This window comes from Lytechinus pictus, chromosome 18 (assembly GCF_037042905.1).
Source record: "Lytechinus pictus isolate F3 Inbred chromosome 18, Lp3.0, whole genome shotgun sequence".
NCBI lineage: Eukaryota > Metazoa > Echinodermata > Echinoidea > Temnopleuroida > Toxopneustidae > Lytechinus > Lytechinus pictus.
The window spans coordinates 7,125,441-7,151,938 of NC_087262.1; the positions used below are offsets into that span (position 1 = coordinate 7,125,441).

The 26,498-nt window shown below is 35.9% G+C and overlaps 1 protein-coding gene across 1 annotated transcript in view; it reads left to right on the top strand.

Moving 5' to 3' along the window:
• LOC129281961 (calcium-activated potassium channel subunit alpha-1-like) overlaps positions 1 to 26,465 on the top strand; it is a 91,693-nt gene extending 65,228 nt beyond the window's left edge. Inside the window, exons 18-26 of the mRNA XM_064113420.1 lie at positions 43 to 96; positions 1,676 to 1,783; positions 9,526 to 9,652; positions 10,738 to 10,962; positions 12,132 to 12,474; positions 17,673 to 17,774; positions 22,144 to 22,274; positions 22,578 to 22,772; positions 23,583 to 26,465. Of these exons, the coding sequence (XP_063969490.1) occupies positions 43 to 96; positions 1,676 to 1,783; positions 9,526 to 9,652; positions 10,738 to 10,962; positions 12,132 to 12,474; positions 17,673 to 17,774; positions 22,144 to 22,274; positions 22,578 to 22,772; positions 23,583 to 24,131 (1,834 nt within the window). The 3' untranslated portion in view covers positions 24,132 to 26,465. The remainder of the gene's footprint in view (positions 1 to 42; positions 97 to 1,675; positions 1,784 to 9,525; positions 9,653 to 10,737; positions 10,963 to 12,131; positions 12,475 to 17,672; positions 17,775 to 22,143; positions 22,275 to 22,577; positions 22,773 to 23,582) is intronic.
• The last annotated feature ends 33 nt before the right edge of the window (positions 26,466 to 26,498 follow it).

Sequence of the window (26,498 nt, forward strand, 5' to 3'; positions counted from 1 at the left end):
GATTGACCAAACCATGTTGATTGTGTTGGTTATTTCATTCAGGAGCTCGGCACAAGAAACCAAAACAGAGACAAGCTCTGAAACGCACGCTGGCAGGTATTTTCTGGGACTATGGTTTTCTAGAGAGTGGCACTGTTTAGATACTACTTGTGGACACACTAACATATTGAATACTTTATCCAACCTTTTTTTTTAAAATAGTTTAGAGGTCTAGAGTACTACAGATTTAAATTTTTGAAATTGTTGTGGACCCAATTTAAAGGGGAAAGTCTTCTTGAAGAGAGGAGGGAAAATGGGTAAAATAGTTTAAGGGGTTTGGGAAGAATCTTCCAATCAATCACAAGTCAATTTTAAGTCTCAAATAAGTTATTTACGCCTTACAATTAGTTGTTGAATTTACAATCAATCGGTGGCACAGTATGTTTCTTGCAACCAAAAAAAACGTATGGCCTGCTTCCTGTTAAAAAAATGTATGATTATGAAGCCAAATGCTATAGTAAAAAATTGTTCTATTTATTACAAATTTAAAATTGATAATTAATTGCATTAAGTTTTTTGGAACACCCTTGTAAAGAGGTAGCAATGGGGGGTTATGATATAAATCTATTAAGAAATAGTTTAGCTGCAGTTGTGTTAATACATAATAACTGTATAGATTGCAAATGTCATAATAAGGAGAATTCACAATTGAAATGATACATTGTAAATCTGTCAATGCTAATCCTTTGAAATTGTCAGGAAAAGGTCCACCTTGAGCAATTTTACCCAATAACTTAATGCTAAGGAAAATTACACCTACATGTACAGTACATGTATCAATTGTTAAATTATAGGAATTAAAATCCACTCTTATCTATTTAATTTCTGCCTATTTGAGACCTGTGACAAAAAAAGTAAAAAAATCTGTGCTATTCATTTGAAAATAATTTTCAAAAGATTCATGATGTAATTAAGACTGCCATTTTCATGTAAAGGTGGGATACATTTAGAAACTGTAAATGATATTCACTTATGGCCCAAACAACATCATTGATAATTCCTAACCTTGTCATTTTTTCATTATTTATCCAGTTCATCAATATCATGCAATGCCGGAGTAGATAGACTTTCATTAATGCATTTTAATAAAAGCTTGTCACAATTCGTTTTTAAAATCACTGTTAACTTAATTCATATGATAGATGCTGTGCTATATTTTTATTATTATTTTTTTGTAATAATGTATATAAAGATTAATCACACAAGTTAAATAATGATGCAATTCTAACTGTTTATTCATTGTGATGGAACATTAATGCCATTTTGGAGGAGCCATTATTTTACTCGGAGGAGCAGCTTAGTAACATTGATACTCTTTTTTTTAATAATGCAATTATTGTTTCTGTAACATTATTCGGTAATCGATAAATGGTGATGATGTTCTTTATAACAATGGTAATCATTTATTTCAAATGCGTATCATATGAACAATGAATGAATGATATAATTTTGCTTTAAAACATTAAAGCATTAATGTCATTTTCAGGTGATGAGTTATGTAACGATACACAGTCACATCATTTCATGTCATGATTCATTCGTGTATATATATATCTATGTATATATTTTTTTGTTTTTTCCCACCCACACTCTGTGTGTTTTGTTTTTCCACGCCCTCCTTTCATCCCACACGCAGGACCGGCGGTTGCCCTCGCCCTAGCGTGGGGTCGCTGGGGCAACTCGTTCTTAAGCTGAAATATGCAAATGGCAACCTAGACAGGACCAAAAGGCTGATACAGCATTGGTGGGTTTCCATGCCATGTGATCACTAACATCACCCGTACTACCCCCCCCCCCTCCTTGGTGTTGTAGTTGTTCCATTGGCTTCTTACTTCTGTCTTTCCCCGTCTCTCCTTTCTCGCCGGATAGCCCCCATCCTGCCCCATCTGCCCAATGCTGAGCAGAGTACAGGCGTAGTCTTCTCTCTCCCCCACTCTCTCTCTTCCCTTATCAACGAGGATTGCAACCATAGATGCAGATTTCTAGATCGACGACCTCTCAAAATTTAGATGCCCTTGTGCAGTAGATATTAGTGCAGCAAGCGCAAGTATATATGTGGTTCGCTTGATATATATATAAAAAAATTATATCCCAAGCAATATGAAAATCAGTGCTGTTGTTTACCCGGTGGTCTTAATGCCTCTCTTAAAGCAAATGCACAGTAACAGCAATTGAAGAAATGCATAGTATATCTTATATGCTCGTATTTGTACAGCAAACAGCCTTACCAGCCGTTTACATCTAGAAATCTAAAAAATCTGCAATTTTTTTTTATTCTTCAAAATGCATAGTTACTTAATTGTAAAGTACTAATCGTTAACCTTTTTGGAATTTCCAGTTACAGGAATTGTGTGAATTTATTTTGGTTAATTTTTTGTTCTTCTAGTTTACCTTTTTGCTTTGGTGATTTTTAAGTTGAACATCTCGTACTGTTGGAGTTTTGGAATATATTTTGGGTGTGTTTCATGTGTTAGGTAAAAAAAGCCTGTATTCTGTTCTCATTTCAATCCTTGATTTGTAAATGTCTGGCCGAGTTGTTAATTTGTTTCATGAAAACAAAATATATATCATATGGATATAATTTTAAGCATTAAAATGATATACATGTGGTGTTACACTATTGTGATCTTTCCAAAAAAAAACACCTGATGCTGGCTTGATATACTTACCTATATTTCTTATCAAATTATTATAGATAAGTTTATCTTAAACGGGAAGTTCACCTTGACAAAAAGTTTATTGTAAAAATAGCAGAAAAAAATAAAAATAAATTGCAGAAGGTTTGAGAAAAATCCATCAAAGAATAAAAAAGTTATTAGAAGTTTAATATTTTTATTTGTGATGTCATATGTGAGCAGCTTTCCTACATAACGTATGGTAAAAACTAAATTAAATGTCATTATCTCAGAAAATTGAAATTGTTCTTTATTGTACTTTCAGTATCATTTCCCACCCGTTCCTAAACATGAAACAAAAGTAAGTCATCACGAACCTTTACAAAATTAAAATTTATGCATTTTATATTACATGACATATGGGGCAGCTACCCGTTTATGACATCACAAATCCAGAAGTTCAAATTCGAATAACTTTATCTTTAATGGATTTTCGTCAATCCTTTACTAATATCTTTAAGTTACGAATTAAGGCCTTATTTTGGCTAGTGTTAGCTTGGTCAAACAGACTACCAAAATAGTATTTTTTCCACCATCTTCCCTATTCAAATTCTTTACTTTTGATCATATTCTATAAACATGAAATCTGTCAGGACCCCCCCCCACCAAAAAAAAAAAAAAATGAAAGTCTTGCCTTAGAGAGTTAAACCCAAAACAGAAAGCCAGGCAGTTACAGTCAACTAATCTAGCTTTATACATGTACCTTCTAAATTCCTCTCAGGTCCTCTAGAGTAGACTGGTATCATCATAACACTTGTCTCTTTGTGTCTCGGCATATTGGTCAATCTGGTTTCTGGTTCATTTGTCTCTTTGTCCTATGTCTTGTCTTTCTGTCTCATGATATATCCTACTTTTGGTGTAACAGTGTTGTCTTTCTTCCCATCTGTTGATGTATGTCAATTTTAGTTTTGTTCCGTCTCTCTGCATTCCTGTTCTTTGTCCATTCTTCCTTTTCTTTCTTTCTTTCTTTCTTTCTTTCTTTCTTTCTTTCTTTCTTTCTTTCTTTCTTTCTTTCTTTCTTTCTTTCTTTCTTTCTTTCTTTCTTTCTTTCTTTCTTTCTTTCTTTCTTTCTTTCTTTCTTTCCTTCCTTCCTTCCTTCCTTCCTTCCTTCCTTCCTTCCTTCCTTCCTTCCTTCCTTCCTTCCTTCCTTCCTTCCTTCCTTCCTTCCTTCCTTCCTTCCTTCCTTCCTTCCTTCCTTCCTTCCTTCCTTCCTTCCTTCCTTCCTTCCTTCCTTCCTTCCTTCCTTCCTTCCTTCCTTCCTTCCTTCCTTCCTTCCTTCCTTCCTTCCTTCCTTCCTTCCTTCCTTCCTTCCTTCCTTTCTTTCTTTCTTTTGTTTCTCTCTCCATCTTTCTGTCTTGTTCTTGTCTTGTTTTATTTTTCTGTCCCGTTCTTGTTTCTATATCTATATCTTTCATCTATAACCCTTGTCTCTGTTTTCTTTGTTCTTCGACTCTCTCTGCCCCCTTTTTTCTCCCTCTCTTTTCTCTGTCTATCTTCCTCTCATTTCTCTTATATTTCTTTAGTGGCTTCATTCTCTGTCTCTTTTGATTTGTCTGTCTCTCTCTCTCTCTGAGCTTCTACTATTTTTTATTATTATTATTTTTTTTTGGGGGGGGGTCTTTGTCTCAATCTCCTTTCTTCTAATTCTCTTTCTGTCTCTTTGTTTTTTGTGTCCTATGTCTGCCTCTATTTATTTGTTTTTTTTTTGTCCCTTCTCTCTACCTCCTTGCCTATGTCTCAATTTCCCTTTTTCTTTCCCTCTCTCCTTGCTCATCTATTTTCCTTATATATCTAGCTCTCTCTCTATCTGTTTCTCTATTCTTTGAACTTTCCACCAATTCTTTGTCTCTTTCTCCCTTTTTCTGTTTGTCTGTCTGTCTGTCTGTCTTGTCTTCTGTATATACCATTCCCATCGTCTTCCATCCCAGTCAAAATCATGTGAAATCAAGGGAACCTTTAATGTACATGTAGAGTACACAGGGAGGCTTTTTCATGAACAGATTAGTCTGTGATTTTCACCAACTAAGTTGCTCTCAGCCAATCAGCTTCAAGGAATTGCAGTAGCTTATAACATTAGTCTTAGAAAATCACTGATAATCTGTTTCATGGAATGCTCCCGTGATCTAGTCACACCACCCCCAACGCCTTGCTGCAAGCAGTAGGCCATCATGGCATTTAATACAGCATTCCTCCTAGTAGTTCAGGCCATCCCATCATGATTATCATGATTACATCCCTCCTTTCATTCATTCATTCATCATCATCACCATCCTCCCACATCATGCATTTCCACCCATGCCATGACATTTGCTCCATGCGACATTACTCCTACGGATAAACCGCACATTGGGCCTGCTGCATGTATAAAATATAAATGTTAAAGTTACACTAGTGAAACCAACCCCAGACCAACCAAAAAGCTATTACATTATTTCCAATGGCGTACAATCGGTCTGTCTGGGGTCGGTTTCGTTGGTTGTGACGGTAGCATAAACTCGAGCCGAATGCTAACCCTTGTCCTGATCATCATGTTGAACAAAAATCCCAATCGTGACCCCGAACATTAATCATAATGATATTCCGCTTTTATGTACCGCTTAATACATCCGAAAATGTGTCTATCAAGCGCATTACAGATATACTATCTGTCTATATGTTACCTACCTATGTCCTCAGAGAGAACTTAGACAGGAGCAATTGTTGTGGGACCAATTTTTAGGGGGCAAATGTTGTGGGACCGATTTTTGCAGGAGCACTTGTCATGTCATCTCTTCACTCATTATTGTCCAACCCCACACCGCAGTACTAGGCAGAAAAGCTATGCAACTTCTTTTATCACTGTCTTTGCCTGTAAATATAATATAAAAGTATTTTAAGTACATGTATTATGATATTCATGTATGCTATGAGCATATCTACAAGTCAGGAAGACATACATGTATTTCAAACCAGGTACATTAACTCCCGTCATGACTATTCATCTAAATTGATACAACATCATTTCATCCACAAACAGTGAGGAAGATTTAAAGCGCTTCTTCTTTTCTTTATTGAATTAATGACTTTCCTCGTTCAATAGTACTAATGTGTGGTTGGACATGTCATTCCATGGTTATGACTTCCATAGGTCATCAGTTTGGAAACACAAGGGCATTCATTCATTCGTCGAATGGCACATGAATAAACGCCTTTCTGGTTCCGAACTTGATGAACTTTACATGAACATGCAAGGTCGACAGCAACGTGCAATGTAGGACACTGTATTCACAACACTTTCTGAATTTGTCTTAAGAAAGAAATCTAATCATCATTTAGCTGTAGGCTTTATCATAAATAATTTTCAAAAAATGAATGAAGAGATATGAATTATTAAAAAAGGCATGGTTAGTATAAATGCAAAAGGGAGGAATGAAATTAAAATTATGAATGAATGATCAAGAATACAAAGAGAAACTACACATTTTTTTTTCAACGAAAGGAGTATGAATTAATAACTTGATTTTTGTAATTGAATAGAAATATTGTTATTATTGAATTATGGAGTCAATAGTAATTTTGTCTTGCATTTTGGTGCATGCACTATTCTAATAAATGATTAAAAAAAGAAATAAATTGATGTGGCATAATTATTAAGATTTGAAGTTTTAATTCAGGAATGAACAATGATAGCATGTTGCTGCACAATCATGCATGGTTATATCACAAATATGATAAGGATGCGTAATACTGCAAGAAACGGCGTCACCGTGGCAACCTAAAACTCATGTAGTCCCATATGTAGCTTTGTGTGTGTGTTGTGTTGTGTCTATCTCTTTTCCCTCTACAGGCTCTCTACATACATGTTGATGATGGTGACGTTCCCCGGTGGTCGCATCAATTAACCCCCTCTCCCCTTCGCTTCTCTAGCTCTCATCACTCATTAAACAATAGATCATCGTGGTTTGAACTCGCTAACTAGTATCGTATTTAATCTATTAACGTCCAATTGAGGTGCACCTAACCATATATTAACCAGCTTGTGTTTATTTTCCCCCTGTCTAACCCCCCCTCTTGACACCCCTCCCCCTTCTCCTCCCCCCCTCCTTACACCCCTACTGGTTGTGTTGCTCGGTTGCTATCCCTAGGTAAGTGTTGAGATCCTATTGTAGCCTCCTGCAACACACCACCGCCTTCAACTTGTTGCCCATGTGTTGCACCGCCTTTCTGAAGCAACATCATTCACATTCTGTCATTCAATGTAGTACTCAACAACCATCACATCCTCCTTTCACGCTATAGTGCCACTACAACAATGTTGCTACCAAAATGTTGCTTATGAAATGTAGAAATGTGGAACTCGTTGCTGCTTCATGTTGCCCTGCAATTAAGGCCATCTCAAATTCATTTCCATCCAACATTCAAGCATTTCATAAAAACTGAATGATTTCAGTACCAAAATGAACGTATTTTGTTTGGAATGTGTAATTTGTTATCTGCCATCGATAAGTACTTGGATATTATTTGAAACCATTTTTGAACTATTATTTTCCCATTAATGAATAACACATTTTTCATGTTTGATACAATATATTTTCCATTAGCTTCAATTTCATTTTGAATAATTTTTCTTTCCTGTTTTTTAAGTCAAATTTGTCATTATTGGTGTAAGACACAAAAACTTGTTGACCATTTCCATCATTTGCATGAATGTTAAATTGAAATCTTAACCCCTTGAATGTTGACTATTTCATCAGTTAAGTCAAATCCCCTTGTAGAATCTTCCCCTGCCTTATCAGTGTTTTTAATTAAACTTGTTAAGATGGCCTTTTTCTTGTCTTTTAAAATCACAAGTGTATGCATTACACTTGAAGAAAAATGATTATCAAAATTTTATGTTTTTGATTTTATTTATTTGGATTCCACATTCAAATCCTTTTACAATGAAATTAATTGTAGTAATTTCTTTGATGCCCCTTCTCTATATGTATTTAATTGATGTTCATCATAAACCTCACTTTGCACCTACATGTATTAACGATAAGCTTTAGATTGAAAAGGGCCCATTTACTTCTAAAATTCTGTTGCATTGTTTTTTACAAGCAAACTGTTGTACTATTAGCAAAACACAAACTTACAAAGAACTTGACTGTTCCATCTTAACAAGGCTTGATTAGAATTTTGTCTATTCATTTCTGTGTCTGTTGGTGCAAAAATGTCATTGTGTCAGTTGGGCATTAGTTCATGCTCATTAAACTTAATCCGTTATGTCGTTCAAGGTAAAATATGATTTTCCCCAATTTCAAGCTTCATCAGGGGACCGTTTCATGAAAGTTGTCAGCAGTGACAAGATGTCTTTCTCTGACAGTTACCATAGTAACAGTCAGAGGGCAGAGCTTCTCAGCCAATCAAAGGCAAGGATTTCACTGAAATAGTCAGCACTGACAATTTAGATAGTGCTGACAACTTTTATGAAACACCCCCCAGGATGAAGCTAGTCTACTAGTTATCCCATCTGACCCCCCCCCCAAAAAAAAAAAGATGTCTAACAATGAAGCCTTTTAGCATGACATGGAATAAGGTATGAATTCTCACACTTTAACAAGGCATCTTTTGGTAACTTCCGAGAGTCACAACCCTTTCCCCCCATCAAAATCTATTCTTCACTTTCATTACTTCACTATAAAGTTTGCAGACTCTATTTGGTCACTTTTCATTTTAATCTATTCATTTCCATTCTCGCTTTCCAATTCATCATATTTCTACCCCCTTTTGGTTTTATTTTCTTCTACATGAGTTACCCTTTCTACTAAAAAAAAATGAAATACTCTTCTTTTTTTCTGAATTTATTTACTCTAACTCTTTTGTTACAGTTACAATTCTATTTGGCACATTAGAATGATTTATTTTATTGCATCAATTATTAAGGAATGTGAAAGCTGTTTATTTTTTAAAATGATTTTTCATCGTTGGTGTGATTTCAATTTCATATTTTGTTTCACCTTGGAATATTGCACAACCAAGCTTGATCACAAACATTTTTGATTTACTTGATCTTGGGATTAGAATTGTTGATCTTCGCTTATATGTAATTCCATATCACAGTTTTCATTTGAAAATGATTGAAGTTGGTGTGCATGTTTCCATGGCAATATCTGTTTCATCATGAGTTTTATTGTTGCTTTTACCAACAATTTTAGGTAGAAGATGCCCTCTTTTAAATTCTTAAAGTTCAATTTAATCTCTCTTTTTTTTCAACTTAGGACACTTTTACTGTGGTTGTTCCTGAAATAATCAGTACTCAGTTTAGGAAAAATTTGTTTCAATTTACATTTAGTGAAATGGGAATCACACCAGTCATGAAAAATTGAATTTAACATTTTCTGTGAACAAAATTGAAAGTCATTTAAAATGATACAAATAGATAGTTAAAGAAAATGAATTCATGAATTTTCAAGTTAATGAAAACTTACCAAAATGTAGATGCATTACATGGCAAAATAATATATTAAAAGGAGTCTGCCTTAATTTTTGTAAGAATATGAAATATATTTGGTTGAAATGGGAACTAATTCTAAACTATATTAAACGTGATGGGATTAGATTATAATAGTCATGAAATGCACGGAGATGTGGAAATTAAATCTGAAAATTATATATTGGAATTAAATCTGGAAACGAAATGGAATTACTTACATCATTTCCTGTCAACCAAGTGGCCCCTATATTTTTATGTTGGGGAAAAAAATTCGGCAGAGTTGGAAAGCAGAAGCAGAACACATCTGATATGTAATGTATGACCCTTGACATTTGAACTTTGACGTTTGACCTGCAGGGTCGGCCCACACCAGAGGAGGCGGGAATCGACCAATAAGGTTGAAGAGCAAGAGGATGTGGTAGAGTTTGACTGCACGGGGATGTTTCACTGGAGCCCCGATAAATCAGTGGAGGAAGCGATGATTGTAAGAACATAATATTCTCCCTAGCAACTAGGATAGCTGTTTAATGAATGGATAGCATATTTAATAGCAAATCTATTTTAGCAATAAAGATGTAGATTTTTTTTATGTTACTTACCAATTGAACAAGAATAAGGGGGAAGGGGGAGAAGGACGGGTGAAAGAAGAGAAATAAGATAAAGGAGGAGGAGGAGGAGGAGGAGGAGGAGGAGGAGGAGGAGGAGGAGGAGGAGGAGGAGGAGGAGGAGGAGGAGGAGGAGGAGAAGAAGAAGAAGAATGAGATGGAGGAGGAGAATGAGATGGAGAAGAACGAGGAGGAGAATGAGATGAGGAGGAGAACTAGATGGAGGAGGAGAATGAGAAAGATGAGGAGTACGAGATGGAGAAGGAGGAGAAGAATGAGATAAGGAGGAGGAGAACGAGATGGAGAATGAGAAGGATGAGGAATATGAGATGGAGAAGGAGGAGGAGAACGAGATGGAGAAGGAGGAGAATTAGAAGGATGAGGAGTACGAGATGGAGGAGGAGGAGAACGAGATGGAGATGAAGGGGGAGAAGAATGAGATGGAGAAGGAGGAAGAGGAGAATGAGATGGAGAAGAACAAGGAGGAGAATGAGATGAAGGGGGAGGAGAACTAGATGGAGAAGGAGGAAGAGGAGAATGATATGGAGAAGAAAGAGGAGAATGAGATGGAGAAGAACGAGGAGGAGAATGAGATAAGGAGGAGAATGAGTACAAGATGGAGGAGAAGAATGAGAAAGAGAAGGAGGAAGAGGAGAATGAGATGGAGAAGAAGGAGGAGGAGAATGAGATGAAGAAGAAGGGGAGGAGAATGAGATGGAGAAAAAGGAGGAGAAGAAGCAGGAGGGTAGGGAGGAAGGAATAGCAAGTGGAGAAGAAGGAACGGGGAGGGGGAGCAGAAAAAAGAGGAGGTGGGACTTGTCCTCTTTCCCCATTATTGCCGTTTGCTTTTTCAAAATATGAAGAAACTTCTCTGCTCTATCTTCTATAAAACCCTGGATCTTCATAGGATTTGATACCATTATACATCATTCACTCACCAATTGATTATATCTCTTTCTGACAGAATCGAACGCAGGCCCATAAAGTGGCTCTGACGTCACATGTAGTTGCGTGCTTGTTTGGAGATAGAGGCTCGCCGATCATTGGGCTGCGTAACTTTGTGATGCCCCTCCGGGCCAGCAACTTCCACTTTGAGGAGCTCAAGACGATAGTCCTACTGGGTAATTTGGACTACATCAAGAGAGAGTGGGAGACGGTCAAAAACTTCCCCAAAGTATTCGTCCTCAATGTGAGTATACTCGATAAGGCATTGCACATTCATATTGGGGATATTTCAGAAAACGAGTTAAAAAACAATTGCATTGACATTCCTGAATAGACAAATCTTTGGATTAAACATGTTGGTACTATTCTAATTATTTTCACAATTAAATTAGCAATCATAATAGTTTGTTTTCTCTTAAAGGAGAATGAAACCCTTGAAACCAGCTGAATCCATATCAAAGAGAAAAATCAAAGAAACATATTGTTGAAAGTTTGAGGAAGATTGAATGAATAATAAGAAAGTTATGAGCATTCGAATATTGAGATCACTAGTGCCATGTAGATCCTCCCAACGGCAATGCGACCAAGATCTGTGATATCACACACGTACAACTCCCTCATTACTTTAGTACTTATTTCACTTATATTCTCACTTTTATAGAGTCTATCACAAGGTGAGGTGTTCTCTTTATGAGATGACAAGTACAGAGGTTTCACAACATTATATCATTGATGAATCGTTTGTCATATGATTAGAATGAGCAAAAAGATATGTTTTGGGGTATATTTTCAGTGTCCAAATGGGAGAGTTGTACGTGTGTGACATCACAGATCTTGGTCGCATTGCCAATGGGAGGATCTCCATAGCATTAGTGATCTCGACATTCAAATGCTCATAACTCTTTTATTGCTAGTCCTATTTTACTCTAAGTTTTGTTGATCTTATTCTTTGATTTTTCTGCTTTCACAAAAGCTAACTTGCTCCAAGAGTTTCATTCTCCTTTAACCACAGGACTAACAAATGACTATAATGCAAACATAGCATCTATTGAACAGTTATTACTAGAAAAGGGGCAATGTGGAAAGCCAGATTCAAAGAAAATATACGAACAATTGAGGTTATCACCCCCTCAAATATAATTAGTCTCATAATTGTTATAATTACTCTGGCTTAAACTTCAGATGGCATTTCCAGTACATTCAGAGAAATAGTCTTGCATGACACCCGTTCACCTTGTCTCTGTAGAATTCAGAATTTACTTGTGCATAGATTAATTTTTTTGCTGAACGAAATGAACACCATACATGTAGCTGGCATTTGAATCCATGACCATCTGTTTGGAAGGTGGGAGTCAGAATGACAAGACCATTGCACTCTAAGAAATCATGATCTTTGCTGCTTTAATCCTACAGGGGTCACCGCTAAGCAGGGCCGACCTGAGGGCCGTCAACGTCAACCAGTGCGACATGTGCGTGATCCTCTCGGCCAGCCGGAACAGCCTGGACGACCAGAGCCTCCAGGACAAGGAGACCATCCTGGCCTCCCTCAACATCAAGGCCATGACCTTCGACGACTCCGTCGGACTCACCAAGGCCGGCTTGCAAGGTTGGAACAACCAGCTCCTCCTGTCCGCGTCGTCCGGCAGGAAGGGGAACGATGAGGACAAGGATAAGGATGTCGATGAGTGCGATGATGACGATGGTGATGATGATGGGGAGGATGTTTTCGAAGATGGTGGGGATGCAGATCTGCAGGGTGGGTTCCTTGTTCAGTGGTTACCCCCCAAAGAATGCTGACTCCCCTTAATCCAATCCTCATTGATTCCCAACCCATCAATTTTGCCTGTAGAGTCCATTGGTGCTTAATCCATCGTCTTCTCTCACTTCATTGTTTTGTCTAGAAGGCCTAAAAATAATAATAAATAAAAATAAAACCTTTGGAAGAAGTAAATAAAAATAGAAGTTGTATTTAATTTTGTTATTAGTTCAAAAGGTTTGTCGATCCCAATTAATAGCTAGTTTCTATTAAAATTTGTAAGATATTGCCTTTTTTCCGGAGGGATTTCAAATCTCCAGCAAATTTGATTCATACCTTCGTCATCTTCTAAGACTTGAAATCAAACTCAAGGTTTCTCCATAGATGTGTGTAAGCATTTTGATAATTATAGGTTGACAACATAATGATTTATATACAGTCAGAACATATGTGTATATCCTATTAGTGGATAGCACAAAACAGTTAGCATTACAGGTAACTGTCTCATTCTCCTTAGCCTAGTTTGAAAATTAAAATGAAATGAAACCAAACTTGCTGGTTCTGATCTATAGAAAAAGATCAAGTTTCATTTTGCGACATATAATGAGTTCGAATTAAACTTAAGTGCAGAATACTGGCCATTAAGTTTTAGTCGATTCTTAGGATGTGCAGTGGACTTCTCGTGTAACAACAACCAAATTCTGTGTAGCATTTGTTTTAAAATCACTCAACGCTTTCTAATATTGCAACATTAGATTAAGGTTACTCTTAAGAAAAAAAAAGTATCATTTGGTCCGAATTCATAAACTGTTCTTAAAGTCATTCAAGGGTTCATTCTCAATACATTCTTAAGTATTAAAAAAAAATGTTATTAGTGCAAATAATGCAAATCGTAGATTTGAATTCATGGCAATTCCTAGATACATTTCAAAGCTTTCTTGCATAGCAATTACTTCATGAAAAAAAAGCTCATTTATAATTGAAATCTTATTCATATTTCATCTTAGAAGCTAATTTCTTCACAAGGTGGAATCTCTTTTCCTCTCATTCAGACTTTTTAGGTTATCTGTCACAAACATATTCCATCATATTTGAGGAGGAAGACAAATATAAACACTTACTGGTAATACATAAATGGAGAAACAAGTTTGTGTTTATATCAATGATAGGTATTAAAATGCAATAAGGAATTTATCTTCTTTAATAGCATTCCAGCTTTTCTTCAAAATATTTGCTTCTGCTTTTCCATTTTAAGAATCAGTAAAATTATGTTATTTGTACAAACACAAGCAGAATTCTCAAAAGAATTTCAATAGTTTCATAAGAAAAAAAAACACCCCTAAAGAATTTACAGCATGCATTTATAGAGTCTGATTTGGCATTTAATTGACTCCAAGTGTCAATTATTGTAAGATCTATACAGGTGAAATTTGTAGTTTATTTCTTCTATCTTTTTTTTTTTTTTTGGGGGGGGGGGGCAAAACATGCACTCCTCAAATTAGCAAGGGTTAGATAAACGTGCTTCCAAAATATTTTCAGATTTCCTGTTAATTTTTAAGTCTCATTGGTTCCATTCAAGCAACATTTCTAGACCTCACCAACATATTCCCAAGTTTTCATCAAAGGAGTTGAAATTTCTTTTAATAGATATATTGTTTACATATCAAATGTGATCATGGAATAAACAAAACATTTGCTTTCACATTCTGTGTGTATAACCATCTAAATGTTTGTACCTTTATTTGTTTTGCAACACCAGTCACGTATATCAAATAGAAAAGTCACTCTATAAGATACGTAGTTTAATTTTATTGTTTTGACAGCTACAATGTAGGAATGAATCTCACTAAATTTACAATACAAGTTTTGATAGTGAAAACTTTAACAATTTACAGATCAAATCATATGCAACCATTTAGACGTACACATGTGCTCAGTCATTTAATTTCAAATCATTGATTTAGCATGTAATATGATATGATCAGAATTAGATTTAAATCAATCCCGTTCACTGATAAAACAATCCCAAATTTCGCCACTAAATGGAGTGATAATCAGTGCATGTATCATTTTTATGTTGTTTGCACTTGATGGTGATAACTAATGAACATATTAACATTCCATCGTCATTGTTTTCATCACATGACCAACATACCAAGCTTTGATTGGACAGTTTTCATCATTATTTGTCTTTCATGTATTGGATATGTTGGATTTCTGTCGAGAACCAAGGTAAGATCTCCATTATGCAGTGTGTCCCAAGGGAAAGGAAATCTGCTTCTAGAGATATTACAATTATGAAATATGTTTTTACTATAAATTTGACACTCATGGTACGAGTGAAATCTCATCTTTAATTTGATACCAGAAGCTTAGTAAATTCTTCACGCATGGCAGTTTAAAAGCAATAAATATTTAGGCATATCAGAAACCATTCGCACAGAAACTCACTTGTTACTTTGATTCCATTCTCATTTCAGGGATCTGTGAGAGAAACAAAGAATAAAAAAGAAATTCTAATGAGCCAATCGTCGAATAAGCACGATTGTTGTATCACAAACCAATCTTGCCCACTTTATCAGCGCAACCTGATTTTGACATTAAAATTTCAAACTTAACTTGCACATGAACTCTCTCATATTAGGTATCAAAATAAGGAGGAATAATTAAAATATTTGATGATGTAAATAAAATCGTAATTCATTTGCGTTTAAAGAAAAAGAACTTGGGAAATCCGGTTTCCTTTCTTCTAGGACACACTGTATGTATCACATAAACTAAATATTCCCTAATTAATAATACAGTTAAACTTTCACAAGTTGACCGTCATAAGTCATACGTTTTATACCCACAGTCAACTTCAAAGCAAATTTTTAGATCAGATTTTGCAAATATGCATTATAATCCTATTCTAATTCAGATCTTCCAAAGTCTAAACCAGGGGTGAATCCAGGATTTTCCAAAGGGGGGGGGGGGGCAGATTTTCCCAAGGAAAAATTTGACAAGCGAAAAAAGGAAAGGTTTTTTAACTGAAAATTGAGGACATTCAAAAGGGGGGCACACTTCAGTTTGAACGGCATTTTTACATTACAAATTTTAATTGTGCCTCTCAAAAGGGGGGGGGGCACAGCTGGCTTCCCCCCCCCCCCCCGATCTGCCAGTGTTTAAACAGATTTCTGTAGTCCCAAGAGATTTGACTGAAGCAAAGTTATCTGTATTTTAAACCTTGAGTACTTTGCCTAGGAAAGTCTATCATACTCACAACTTTGATATAAGTGTGTTTGGCAGGTTGATTTCTCTGGTGAGACAGGGGGCAATGTGCTGGCACGTGGTCCTCGATGAGATGAGCTCTCCGTCGTTTGCACATGAAAAGAAAGACTTACAAGCTTTCATATCATACCTTAAGAAATGCAAATTATGACCCATTGACTCATATTTTGCCTCTTACAGTTAGCCGTTTTTTTGGTGACACAACATTTGCTCTTGTGACAATTGCTCCGGTCTTAATGACTCAGAGGGCATAGTGAGAGGGTTAGGATTGTGATAAAGTTTTTGGTTCAGAATAATGTAAAGATAAGGGTTTATGTACATGTAGTTTTGGAGGTGAGGTTTTATGTTTGGCTTGACATGCAGATTTTCAATCGGAGCAATTGTCGCCGGAGCAAATGTCATGGAACCATTTCTTTCTCTCTTTTATTGGGGGGGGGGGGGGTAGATGGGGGCGGTGGAGGGGGGAGGCCTTAAGAATCGAGAGATAGATAGAAGAGTAGATCAAACCCGTGACCATCTTCATTTCCATTCCAGCAGCATCATCATCATCGTGATATCATTATCATGACATCTGCGTCATGTGCTCTGTCGTGAACCTTAGACCCTGTTTCATTAAACTTGTAGCATTTTAAATCATGGAATATGATTGGTTGATATTGACTTTGTCAAAGACTTTTTTATTTATTTGTTATTGCAACAAGTTTTTTTGATGAAACAGAATGTATTTAGGAGTGAAGCAATAAGGAAAGATAATTATTTCTCATTCCCGTCAACAAAGTAAATTTCCTCCAAAATTTTTTGTATTCTGTGCAAATTTCTTAGCTGTGAACTACATATTAAAATCAAAGGATTTTGATTTTTTATTGCTTCACTCAAGGGGCCTGTTTCACAACAAATTACAACTACAATTGCAAAGTTACAATGGCTGTAAGTCTTAGTTTGTGAAACAGGCTCCTGATCATGTTAAATTGAACGTGTTAATGTTGCATGAGCATGTATAATGTTTTAGTTTTAACTGATCCATTTTTGTCCATCCAATATCAAATAACTTCACTGCAACCATGCAAATAGTTATTAAAAAAAAAAATCTCTTCACTTTATTAGTTGTCTTAAGATATAAAACTAAAAGAAATTAATCTTGCTCGAATAATAATAGAAAAGTATCATATTTCCTTTCTCAATAGTCAATTTTCATTGAAAGTTTAAAATTTCAAAGCACTGTCTTGCATCTCTGATATATTCCTTCTACTCCTTTAGAAATGTAGCAATTTTATTCTAGCCTCTTAAAATAATTAGAAAGTTTGTCATATAATTGCCACCTCATAAATGAAGGGGTCAAATAATTTCAGTTCTACCCAATTGAAAATATTAGTATACGTGTAATATGATAGAATATAAAGTATCTGTTGCTGAACAAAATTTATGTATGTGATTACATAGACCTTCAGAGAACAATGATAGGTTACATCATAAGTGTGTGAGTTAGTCAAAAGAAATTCAAGAAAATCAATACAAATGATAAATCAATCAGGACCACTACATTATACATTTGTGGTTGACATGAATGTTCTTAAAATTATAAAAAAGCATTGGGCGATTCTATGCTAGAAAATCACCAATTTTCAAGAACTTCAATTTGTTTTCTGGTAATATACTTTGTTGGTTATCAGTTTTCATATAACTACCTGCTTTGACTTTATCATTGACAAAAAGAAAATTTTATTGCTCAAGCATTCAGCTACGAGAATATTAATCGTCAAAATGTCCCGTGCGTCTCGTATGGAATCGCCCAGTAATGAATAATTCCAGTTTTGTTATTTTAAAGCAATCGAGTTCTGCTTGAATAGTTTGTATAAAAGACCAAAATCAGTGATTTATTTTAAGAATGGAATTAATGACGATCTCTAATGGTGTTTGATCCTTACTAGGTATCATGCCAATGAGTCTATCACCTTTACACACGAGAACTTCAGAAGTCACAAGAAGAGGCTCGGCCGTAGGAGCTAATGTACCCATGATCACAGAATTAGGTAAGTTGAGATTTAGGTGCATTTATATTTCTATGAGAGGCAAGTTTATTTTGATTACATTTCAGGTAAATTTATTCTATTAAATTCAGGTAAGTTTATTTCAAATCAAGTCAAATCAAAGAGTTTATTTCATTTGGATGAGAATTTGGCAAGTTGGTATTGATTAGAGGTAGGAAAGAAAAAAACTTCATAATTTTTATTAGAGTTAGGCAAATTTATTACATTTGGGAAGATTTGAGTTTAAAAATCTGAGTACATGGTCCCATTTCTTATCTGTTGGTGTAATAAGGCCCTGAACAAAATTTGCTCTTGAAAATCGCTATTTAGTGCTTCCAAAAATCTCAAAATTACTTTCTACAGAATTTAATATAATGATCACCAAAGTGTCTGTTTGTATGAATAAAAAATATGTGCCAAAGGATTCTGGAAGAAATTGTGTAATTGCTGAGAAATAAGCAAAATAAGTGCGGATTCGGTCACTTCCGTCGGGTCTTTATTCCAGCAATAATAATACACTGTCCCACGTGTGCCTATTTGTGTTGACGATCTTCAGTGTGATCGTTTTTTAGCTAGATATGATTTCACAAAGTTCAGTTTATGTAACTGTACCAGATCTAGATCCACGATGATATATCAATACCTTACCTTGGTTTTACAGACTTTCTCACGAAACGAAATCAGTGTTTTACTGCAACTACGTTCATTTAGCTTTAACTCGGTCTTTACTATTATCTCTTTTTGGCAAGTTGGTATTGATTAGAGGTAGGAAAGAAAAGACTTCATAATTTTTATTAGAGTTAGGCAAATTTATTACATTTGGGAAGATTTGAGTTTAAAAATCTGAGTGCATGGTCCCATTTCTTATCTGTTGGTGTAATAAGGCCCTGAACAAAATTTGCTCTTGAAAATCGCTATTTAGTGCTTCCAAAAATCTCAAAATTACTTTCTACAGAATTTAATATAATGATCACCAAAGTGTCTGTTTGTATGAATAAAAAATATGTGCCAAAGGATTCTGGAAGAAATTGTGTAATTGCTGAGAAATAAGCAAAATAAGTGCGGATTCGGTCACTTCCGTCGGGTCTTTATTCCAGCAATAATAATACACTGTCCCACGTGTGCCTATTTGTGTTGACGATCTTCAGTGTGATCGTTTTTTAGCTAGATATGATTTCACAAAGTTCAGTTTATGTAACTGTACCAGATCTAGATCCACGATGATATATCAATACCTTACCTTGGTTTTACAGACTTTCTCACGAAACGAAATCAGTGTTTTACTGCAACTACGTTCATTTAGCTTTAACTCGGTCTTTACTATTATCTCTTTTTGGCAAGTTGGTATTGATTAGAGGTAGGAAAGAAAAGACTTCATAATTTTTATTAGAGTTAGGCAAATTTATTACATTTGGGAAGATTTGAGTTTAAAAATCTGAGTGCATGGTCCCATTTCTTATCTGTTGGTGTAATAAGGCCCTGAACAAAATTTGCTCTTGAAAATCGCTATTTAGTGCTTCCAAAAATCTCAAAATTACTTTCTACAGAATTTAATATAATGATCACCAAAGTGTCTGTTTGTATGAATAAAAAATATGTGCCAAAGGATTCTGGAAGAAATTGTGTAATTGCTGAGAAATAAGCAAAATAAGTGCGGATTCGGTCACTTCCGTCGGGTCTTTATTCCAGCAATAATAATACACTGTCCCACGTGTGCCTATTTGTGTTGACGATCTTCAGTGTGATCGTTTTTTAGCTAGATATGATTTCACAAAGTTCAGTTTATGTAACTGTACCAGATCTAGATCCACGATGATATATCAATACCTTACCTTGGTTTTACAGACTTTCTCACGAAACGAAATCAGTGTTTTACTGCAACTACGTTCATTTAGCTTTAACTCGGTCTTTACTATTATCTCTTTTTGGCAAGTTGGTATTGATTAGAGGTAGGAAAGAAAAGACTTCATAATTTTTATTAGAGTTAGGCAAATTTATTACATTTGGGAAGATTTGAGTTTAAAAATCTGAGTGCATGGTCCCATTTCTTATCTGTTGGTGTAATAAGGCCCTGAACAAAATTTGCTCTTGAAAATCGCTATTTAGTGCTTCCAAAAATCTCAAAATTACTTTCTACAGAATTTAATATAATGATCACCAAAGTGTCTGTTTGTATGAATAAAAAATATGTGCCAAAGGATTCTGGAAGAAATTGTGTAATTGCTGAGAAATAAGCAAAATAAGTGCGGATTCGGTCACTTCCGTCGGGTCTTTATTCCAGCAATAATAATACACTGTCCCACGTGTGCCTATTTGTGTTGACGATCTTCAGTGTGATCGTTTTTTAGCTAGATATGATTTCACAAAGTTCAGTTTATGTAACTGTACCAGATCTAGATCCACGATGATATATCAATACCTTACCTTGGTTTTACAGACTTTCTCACGAAACGAAATCAGTGTTTTACTGCAACTACGTTCATTTAGCTTTAACTCGGTCTTTACTATTATCTCTTTTTGGCAAGTTGGTATTGATTAGAGGTAGGAAAGAAAAGACTTCATAATTTTTATTAGAGTTAGGCAAATTTATTACATTTGGGAAGATTTGAGTTTAAAAATCTGAGTGCATGGTCCCATTTCTTATCTGTTGGTGTAATAAGGCCCTGAAAAAAATTTGCTCTTGAAAATCGCTATTTAGTGCTTCCAAAAATGTGAAAAATAAACTGGACGGTAACACCATCCCAATTTCATTCCACATATACATGTATTGTAATGCATGTAAAACTATTTATTTCCCCAGGAGATGAATTAAATGTCATTGTTTCAGTCACAAATATCTTGAAAGTTCTGAACAAATCCATATGAACAATATTGAAAACAATAAACATTAAAGTTCAGGGGCGGTATTCTGAACATTGTCTTTTCTCCATATTTTATCTTTTCTCAGAGATATGACAAAATCGGTATTCTGGTGGATGTCAAAACTTTTGTCACAAAAATTGTCATAAATTTTGTCTCTTCTCTTTAGCGCACACCAAAAATACGCGGCTTTAAATACGCGTAATCCTTTTATACAAGCAAAAGATATGACAAAAGTTATGACAGGGGGGTAGCAGTCATAAATTTTGTCATATCTTTTAGTACCAAATATCTCGATACCCTGTCGACTGAATGTCAAGCATATAATTATATTATTTAGATTAGATTGTGGTATTAGTTTCACTCGTCATCCATGACAATTTTCAAAATTATTTTTTCATGCTACAATTAGTTAGGCCCCACATATCTATTTCTCCTTTTTTTCTCTGTTTTCCTTCTTTTTCTACTTCTCCTCTAAAATCCTTCACAGCTCCCTGTCTCTCTTTGTAATTAAGCGCATTAATATTCACGTAGTTGCGCGATGCCAACAACTGTATTGGGGATACGCCCAACCTGTCACGGGGCCTTCCTATTGGCTAGAAGGGCTCCCACTGAGAACTAACGATGATTTTGATTGGACTGCTTCCGAAAAGATGGGCGGGATCTTTGACAGATATGACAGGGAAAAGACAATGTTCAGAATACCGATTTGTGACAATCATAGCGGTGTCACATCTCGGAGAGAAATGACAAAATTTATGACAAAAGTTATGCCAGTGTTCCAGAATACCACCCCAGGATTTTTGTAGTGAGACTATAGGCACCGCTTTTCCGACGGCGACGGCGGCGTCGTCAACATCAAATCTTAACCAAAGGTTACATGTAAGTTCATGAAACTTACACATAAGGGTAATGAAGTATTACTGAACATCCTGCCAGAGTTTCAGGTCACATGACCATGGTCAAAGGTCATTTAAGGTCATTAAACTTTGGGCATGTTGGGGTATGTATTGAATTTCAATCAACTGTTGATGTTTATGGAGCTAGTTCATAAAACTTGGACATAAGAGTAATCAAGTATCACTGAACATCCTGTGCGAGTTTCAGGTCACATGACCAAGGTCGCAGGTCATTTATGGTTTATGAACTTTGGTCATGTTGTATGTAATTGTTGAATTGTCATCATAACTAAGAAAGTTATGGATATACATGTAGTTATTGAAATGTAGACATAGGGGTAATCCAGTATCATTGCTCATCTTGCACAAGTCGTACATGTAGGTCACTTGATCAAGGTCAAATGTCATTTCGGATCAATAAACGTACATGTAGTATGGTAGCATATCACATGAATGGTGTTTTTTGTGAATAATTATTTCATAGTCATTTTCAAAGTCAGCACTGCTGCTATATTGAATCGCGGGACTGCCAGAGGCGCTCCACTTGTTTTTTTTTAATAGGACTTTGTAATGTTAACTTTATGACTTATCTTATTTAATGGGTATCTTTGCAGTGAATGATTCCAATGTGCAATTCTTGGACCAAGATGATGATGACGATCCAGACACTGAACTCTACCTGACCCAGCCGTTTGCCTGTGGTACGGCCTTCGCTGTCAGTGTGTTGGACTCACTCATGAGTGCTGTAAGTAATCATCAGGGGGGGAGTGTTTCACAAAGATTTAAGTATGACTTAGAGTCGCACTTAAATGCCGGCGCGTGCATGATATGCAACGTGCAATCTTATTGATCAATGCGCAGTAGTGCGTGTCCTCTTCGCTTGATTTGACCAATGCGGTTATACCTTTTATACCGCACACAACCAGGCATTTAAGTCACACTTCTTTGAGTTTGAGCTTGAGCAGAACTTAGCTGAGGGTGGTGGCATGAAACCTAGCCAGAACTTACATGTAACTCTGTCTTTACTTTTATCTCTTTTTCCTCATAGACATACTTCAATGACAACGCCCTCACCCTCATCAGGACCCTAATCACTGGAGGTGCTACACCAGAACTTGAGCAGATCTTAGCCGAAGGAGGTGGCATGAAACCTGGCCAGAACAACCCAGAACTCCTGGCCAATAGGGATCGATGCAAGGCAGCGCAGCTTCCGCTCTTTGAAGGGCCATTCGCGCAATATGGGGTCAGTATAGGGAATGTGTTCTTAAAGATGATACCAAAATATTGGTTAAGAGTGATCATGTATTAAGCTTCTACCATTCTAGAAATTTCCATAGATTTGTAAACTTCTTTTATCATTTCAATTTCCTTTTGAAAAATATCCTTTTTCAGTATCCTTTTTCAGTGGTTTCAATTGGTCTGATGCCAATTCGTCCAATTATCAACTTGTCTACTATCATTTTGTCTACTATCAGTTTGTTCACTATCCACATGGTCTAATTGCCATTTTGTCCACTCACCATTTCGTCTAATAAACAGTTGGTCCAATATTTGATTTAGTGTTAATTGGGTGAAATTGATGAAAAGGAAATGAGTATTGGACCAAAAGGTAATGAGACAAAATGGTAATAGACGAACTGGTGATTATAGATTATAGTGACTATAAGATCAAATGGTTATTGGACCGAATGGTTGTATAGATGAAATGTTGATGGACGGAAGGGCATTAGACTAAATGAAGGTAGACCATGTGATGAGCGGACTAGTTGGCAATAGACGAATTGGCAATTTATTGATGTACCGTTTTCAATCATTTTGGTTTTTAGTAGTCCGTAAAGCTACCCTTTTCATCACTCACAACCTGTCTCAAATATACACTTTTTGATGGAGTTATCCTGAAGCTCAAATGTATAAGTCCTTTATCCTTTAGCGCTTAGATCAAAATGATAATATTCTGGTTTTATGTGGCTCGATACTGTCCAACAGAATGATGCCCCTTTAAATCGCTTTACAGATATATTTACAGTTTGATTATTCTTCTTGGTATCTACAGAATGGAGGCATGTATGGAGACATGTTTGTAGATGCCATCAAGAACTATGGCATCCTGTGCTTTGGTATCTACCGATTCCGAGACAGCACAGCGTCCACCAGCACACCATCCTCCAAGCGCTACACCATCACCAACCCGCCCTATGAATTCCCACTCCTCTCCACGGACCTGGTCTTCTGCCTGATGCACTACAACCCGGTCCCGCCCAGCTCCAAGTCCAGCGCTTTCAAGAAGAAGAAGCCACGCAAACCCAAGGATGAAAAGACCATCAAGGAACAACCTGAGAAGGAGAAGCCTTTGGAGAGGCTCCTGGACAGACCTCGAGAACCCGAGAGGTTAGTCGCGTCCATCACCCAGACTCCGACCAGCCCTGCTCTATCGTCAGTACCTCTCCCGTCGCCGGTCCCCGTCATCCCCCCGATCGAGCCGCAGAGGAACGGGTCGCAACAGCAGCCGGATAACCGCGAATCCGATGTTACAACGCCGCCCGCAAACGGTAACGGTCACAGCACGCCGATCATCGTGGCACCGTCTTCATCGCCTTGCTAGGAACTAAAGAATGTATTCATGATAACTAGGCAGGGAGACGGAGTGTAACGTCCATGGGGGCAACTTCGATACTCTGAAGACCTTGTAAAGTCGCACCAAGGGGATCGAATATGGTTCTAGTAGATGACATCACCAATTATATGAGTCATGCAAAGAAAATGTAGGGTGCAACTGAAGAGGGTCCAATTGGACTTTGAAAATTATGTTATTATGAATGTAGTCACTGTATTTTCAGAGATTATAGCCAGTGTAAGATGTTCAGCCTCTTAATCAGAATTTGGTTGCAGTATTGATCAAGATGTGAATGAATTACAGTTGTATAGATGGTAGGTCTACCCTCATCAGGGGCCTGTATCACGGAGCTGAGTGATTGGTCGTACAGTTAATTTTAACTCTTGATTGCACATTGTGATCATTGTGATCAAGCATAAAATCAGCCCTACGATCGATTAAGAAGTTTTGTGTAACGGCCGAGAAAGAAAAAGGGTGTAAAATTTTACTGGATAGGAAAGACTGGATCTGATTTTGCTTGAAGGAGTGCAGGCCTCTCGCCAAAATGTATTGCAATATATTAGTATGCAATCAAGCATAAATTCAGCTTGGAGCCCATTTCAGCCATCGTGTGCCAATTCACTACCGGTACACTAACTGCTGGTTGATCCATTACTTGGTTTGGGGGTGTAAATGGGTACTGAATTTTCATCAAAACTATTCACTGCTTACTACTTATCCATAACAGTAGGCCTACACTTTAAAATCAAGTTGTCGTTGGGCGATAATTTGAAGTATGAAACGCAGCTTTGGGAATACGTCACACTGTGCTATGGGTGTGACGATAAATAATAGTTTTTTCTTTACTACTGTGGAACATAGAAAAGTACTTTCACCGTTGGTCTTAGTTTGATAAGTAATGAGCACTAGTACTATTCAAAGCAGACATGCCCATGCATTTGAAAATTTGAGCTGAAGGCAGTGCAGCAAACTTGACATCAATCATTATGATTGGGACTGACATATTAAACACCCATGCTATGCTATTTCAATTGTATCCAAGAATGTCATTAAAGATTCTTAATGGATTTTGATTATAAACAGCAAGTACTATTGTGTTACTTAGAACTAGCTAATGACAGCGATAACTCGACAATCAAATATTTACAGATGACTATATTGGTATGCAAATAAATTAGTAAGAAATCCATCTTCTGTATTCACTTTCAAATGGATTATTGAATAAATAGACTATATGAATATTACATATTGATATTATGATATATGCATGTACATAGGTATATATTTGAAATGTTTTACACAATATTTTTAATCATAATTATATAATAGAAAAATGAAATATTAAATGTCTGTTTTGAAAAATTATAAATTGTTGCCAGATATTTCCTTTTTATTAAACATGGACAAAGAGAATCATTATATTGAAAAATTATTTCCTTAATATTTACAAGATCTTTTTTTTTTTCCAAATGATTTTATAGTATATTTTATTCTATTTTTTCCTAAGCTCTTAGTGACATCTATTGTGATAAGTGCTATACAAATAATGTTAATTATTATTATTATTCTTTAAAATATCAAAAAATATAAAACAACTAATTTTATCACATCCGAAGGATAAATGCCTCTTGTAAGTCTGACTAAATCTCACAAATAAAAGCATTACCGAGAGAAAGTGATAATTAACCTCATATGTAGAATTCAAACTTTCACATGGAATGAATTAATGACAAATATATCTGCTATAAAGATTTAATTTACCTTCAATAGTAAACCATGCAATTTAAAGAAAAGTAAGTATTTGGCAGTACATAAGCATATACCAGTAGGTAAATTATTTTAACACGTTCATTCTTGGAGTAGCTACATGTATGTGCGGATGGGCTGGGACCTGACCAGAACGCTGATTGTGTGACAGATTTCAGTTTAACTTCTGTGTCCCCATAAGCTGATAGGCTTCATGAAATACTACAGATGTTGTTTGTTTTACAAATATTTGATGATGCCACTACTTTGCTTTAGGAATTATATTATGAGATTGAATGATGAGTAAATCACTATTTGTAATAATGATAATCTGATTTATACAGCATCTTTTCCAAATACTGGTATCCTAAATATTGTCCTTTAATTCATCCACAAATCAAGCATTGTACTGGGACGTTATCAAATTTCCCCTTAGAAAACAAGTGAAGTACTATTCCATTGAATTGTATTGGCAATTCAGTTTAAAATTAGGCAGTTACAGTGTATAATTCGGTATATACTGTACATTACATATAAACTTTCAGTTATGTCTGATTTAAATAACAAATACAGGAGTAGGGGTTGGGGAAATTTTTTGTTTAGGACACT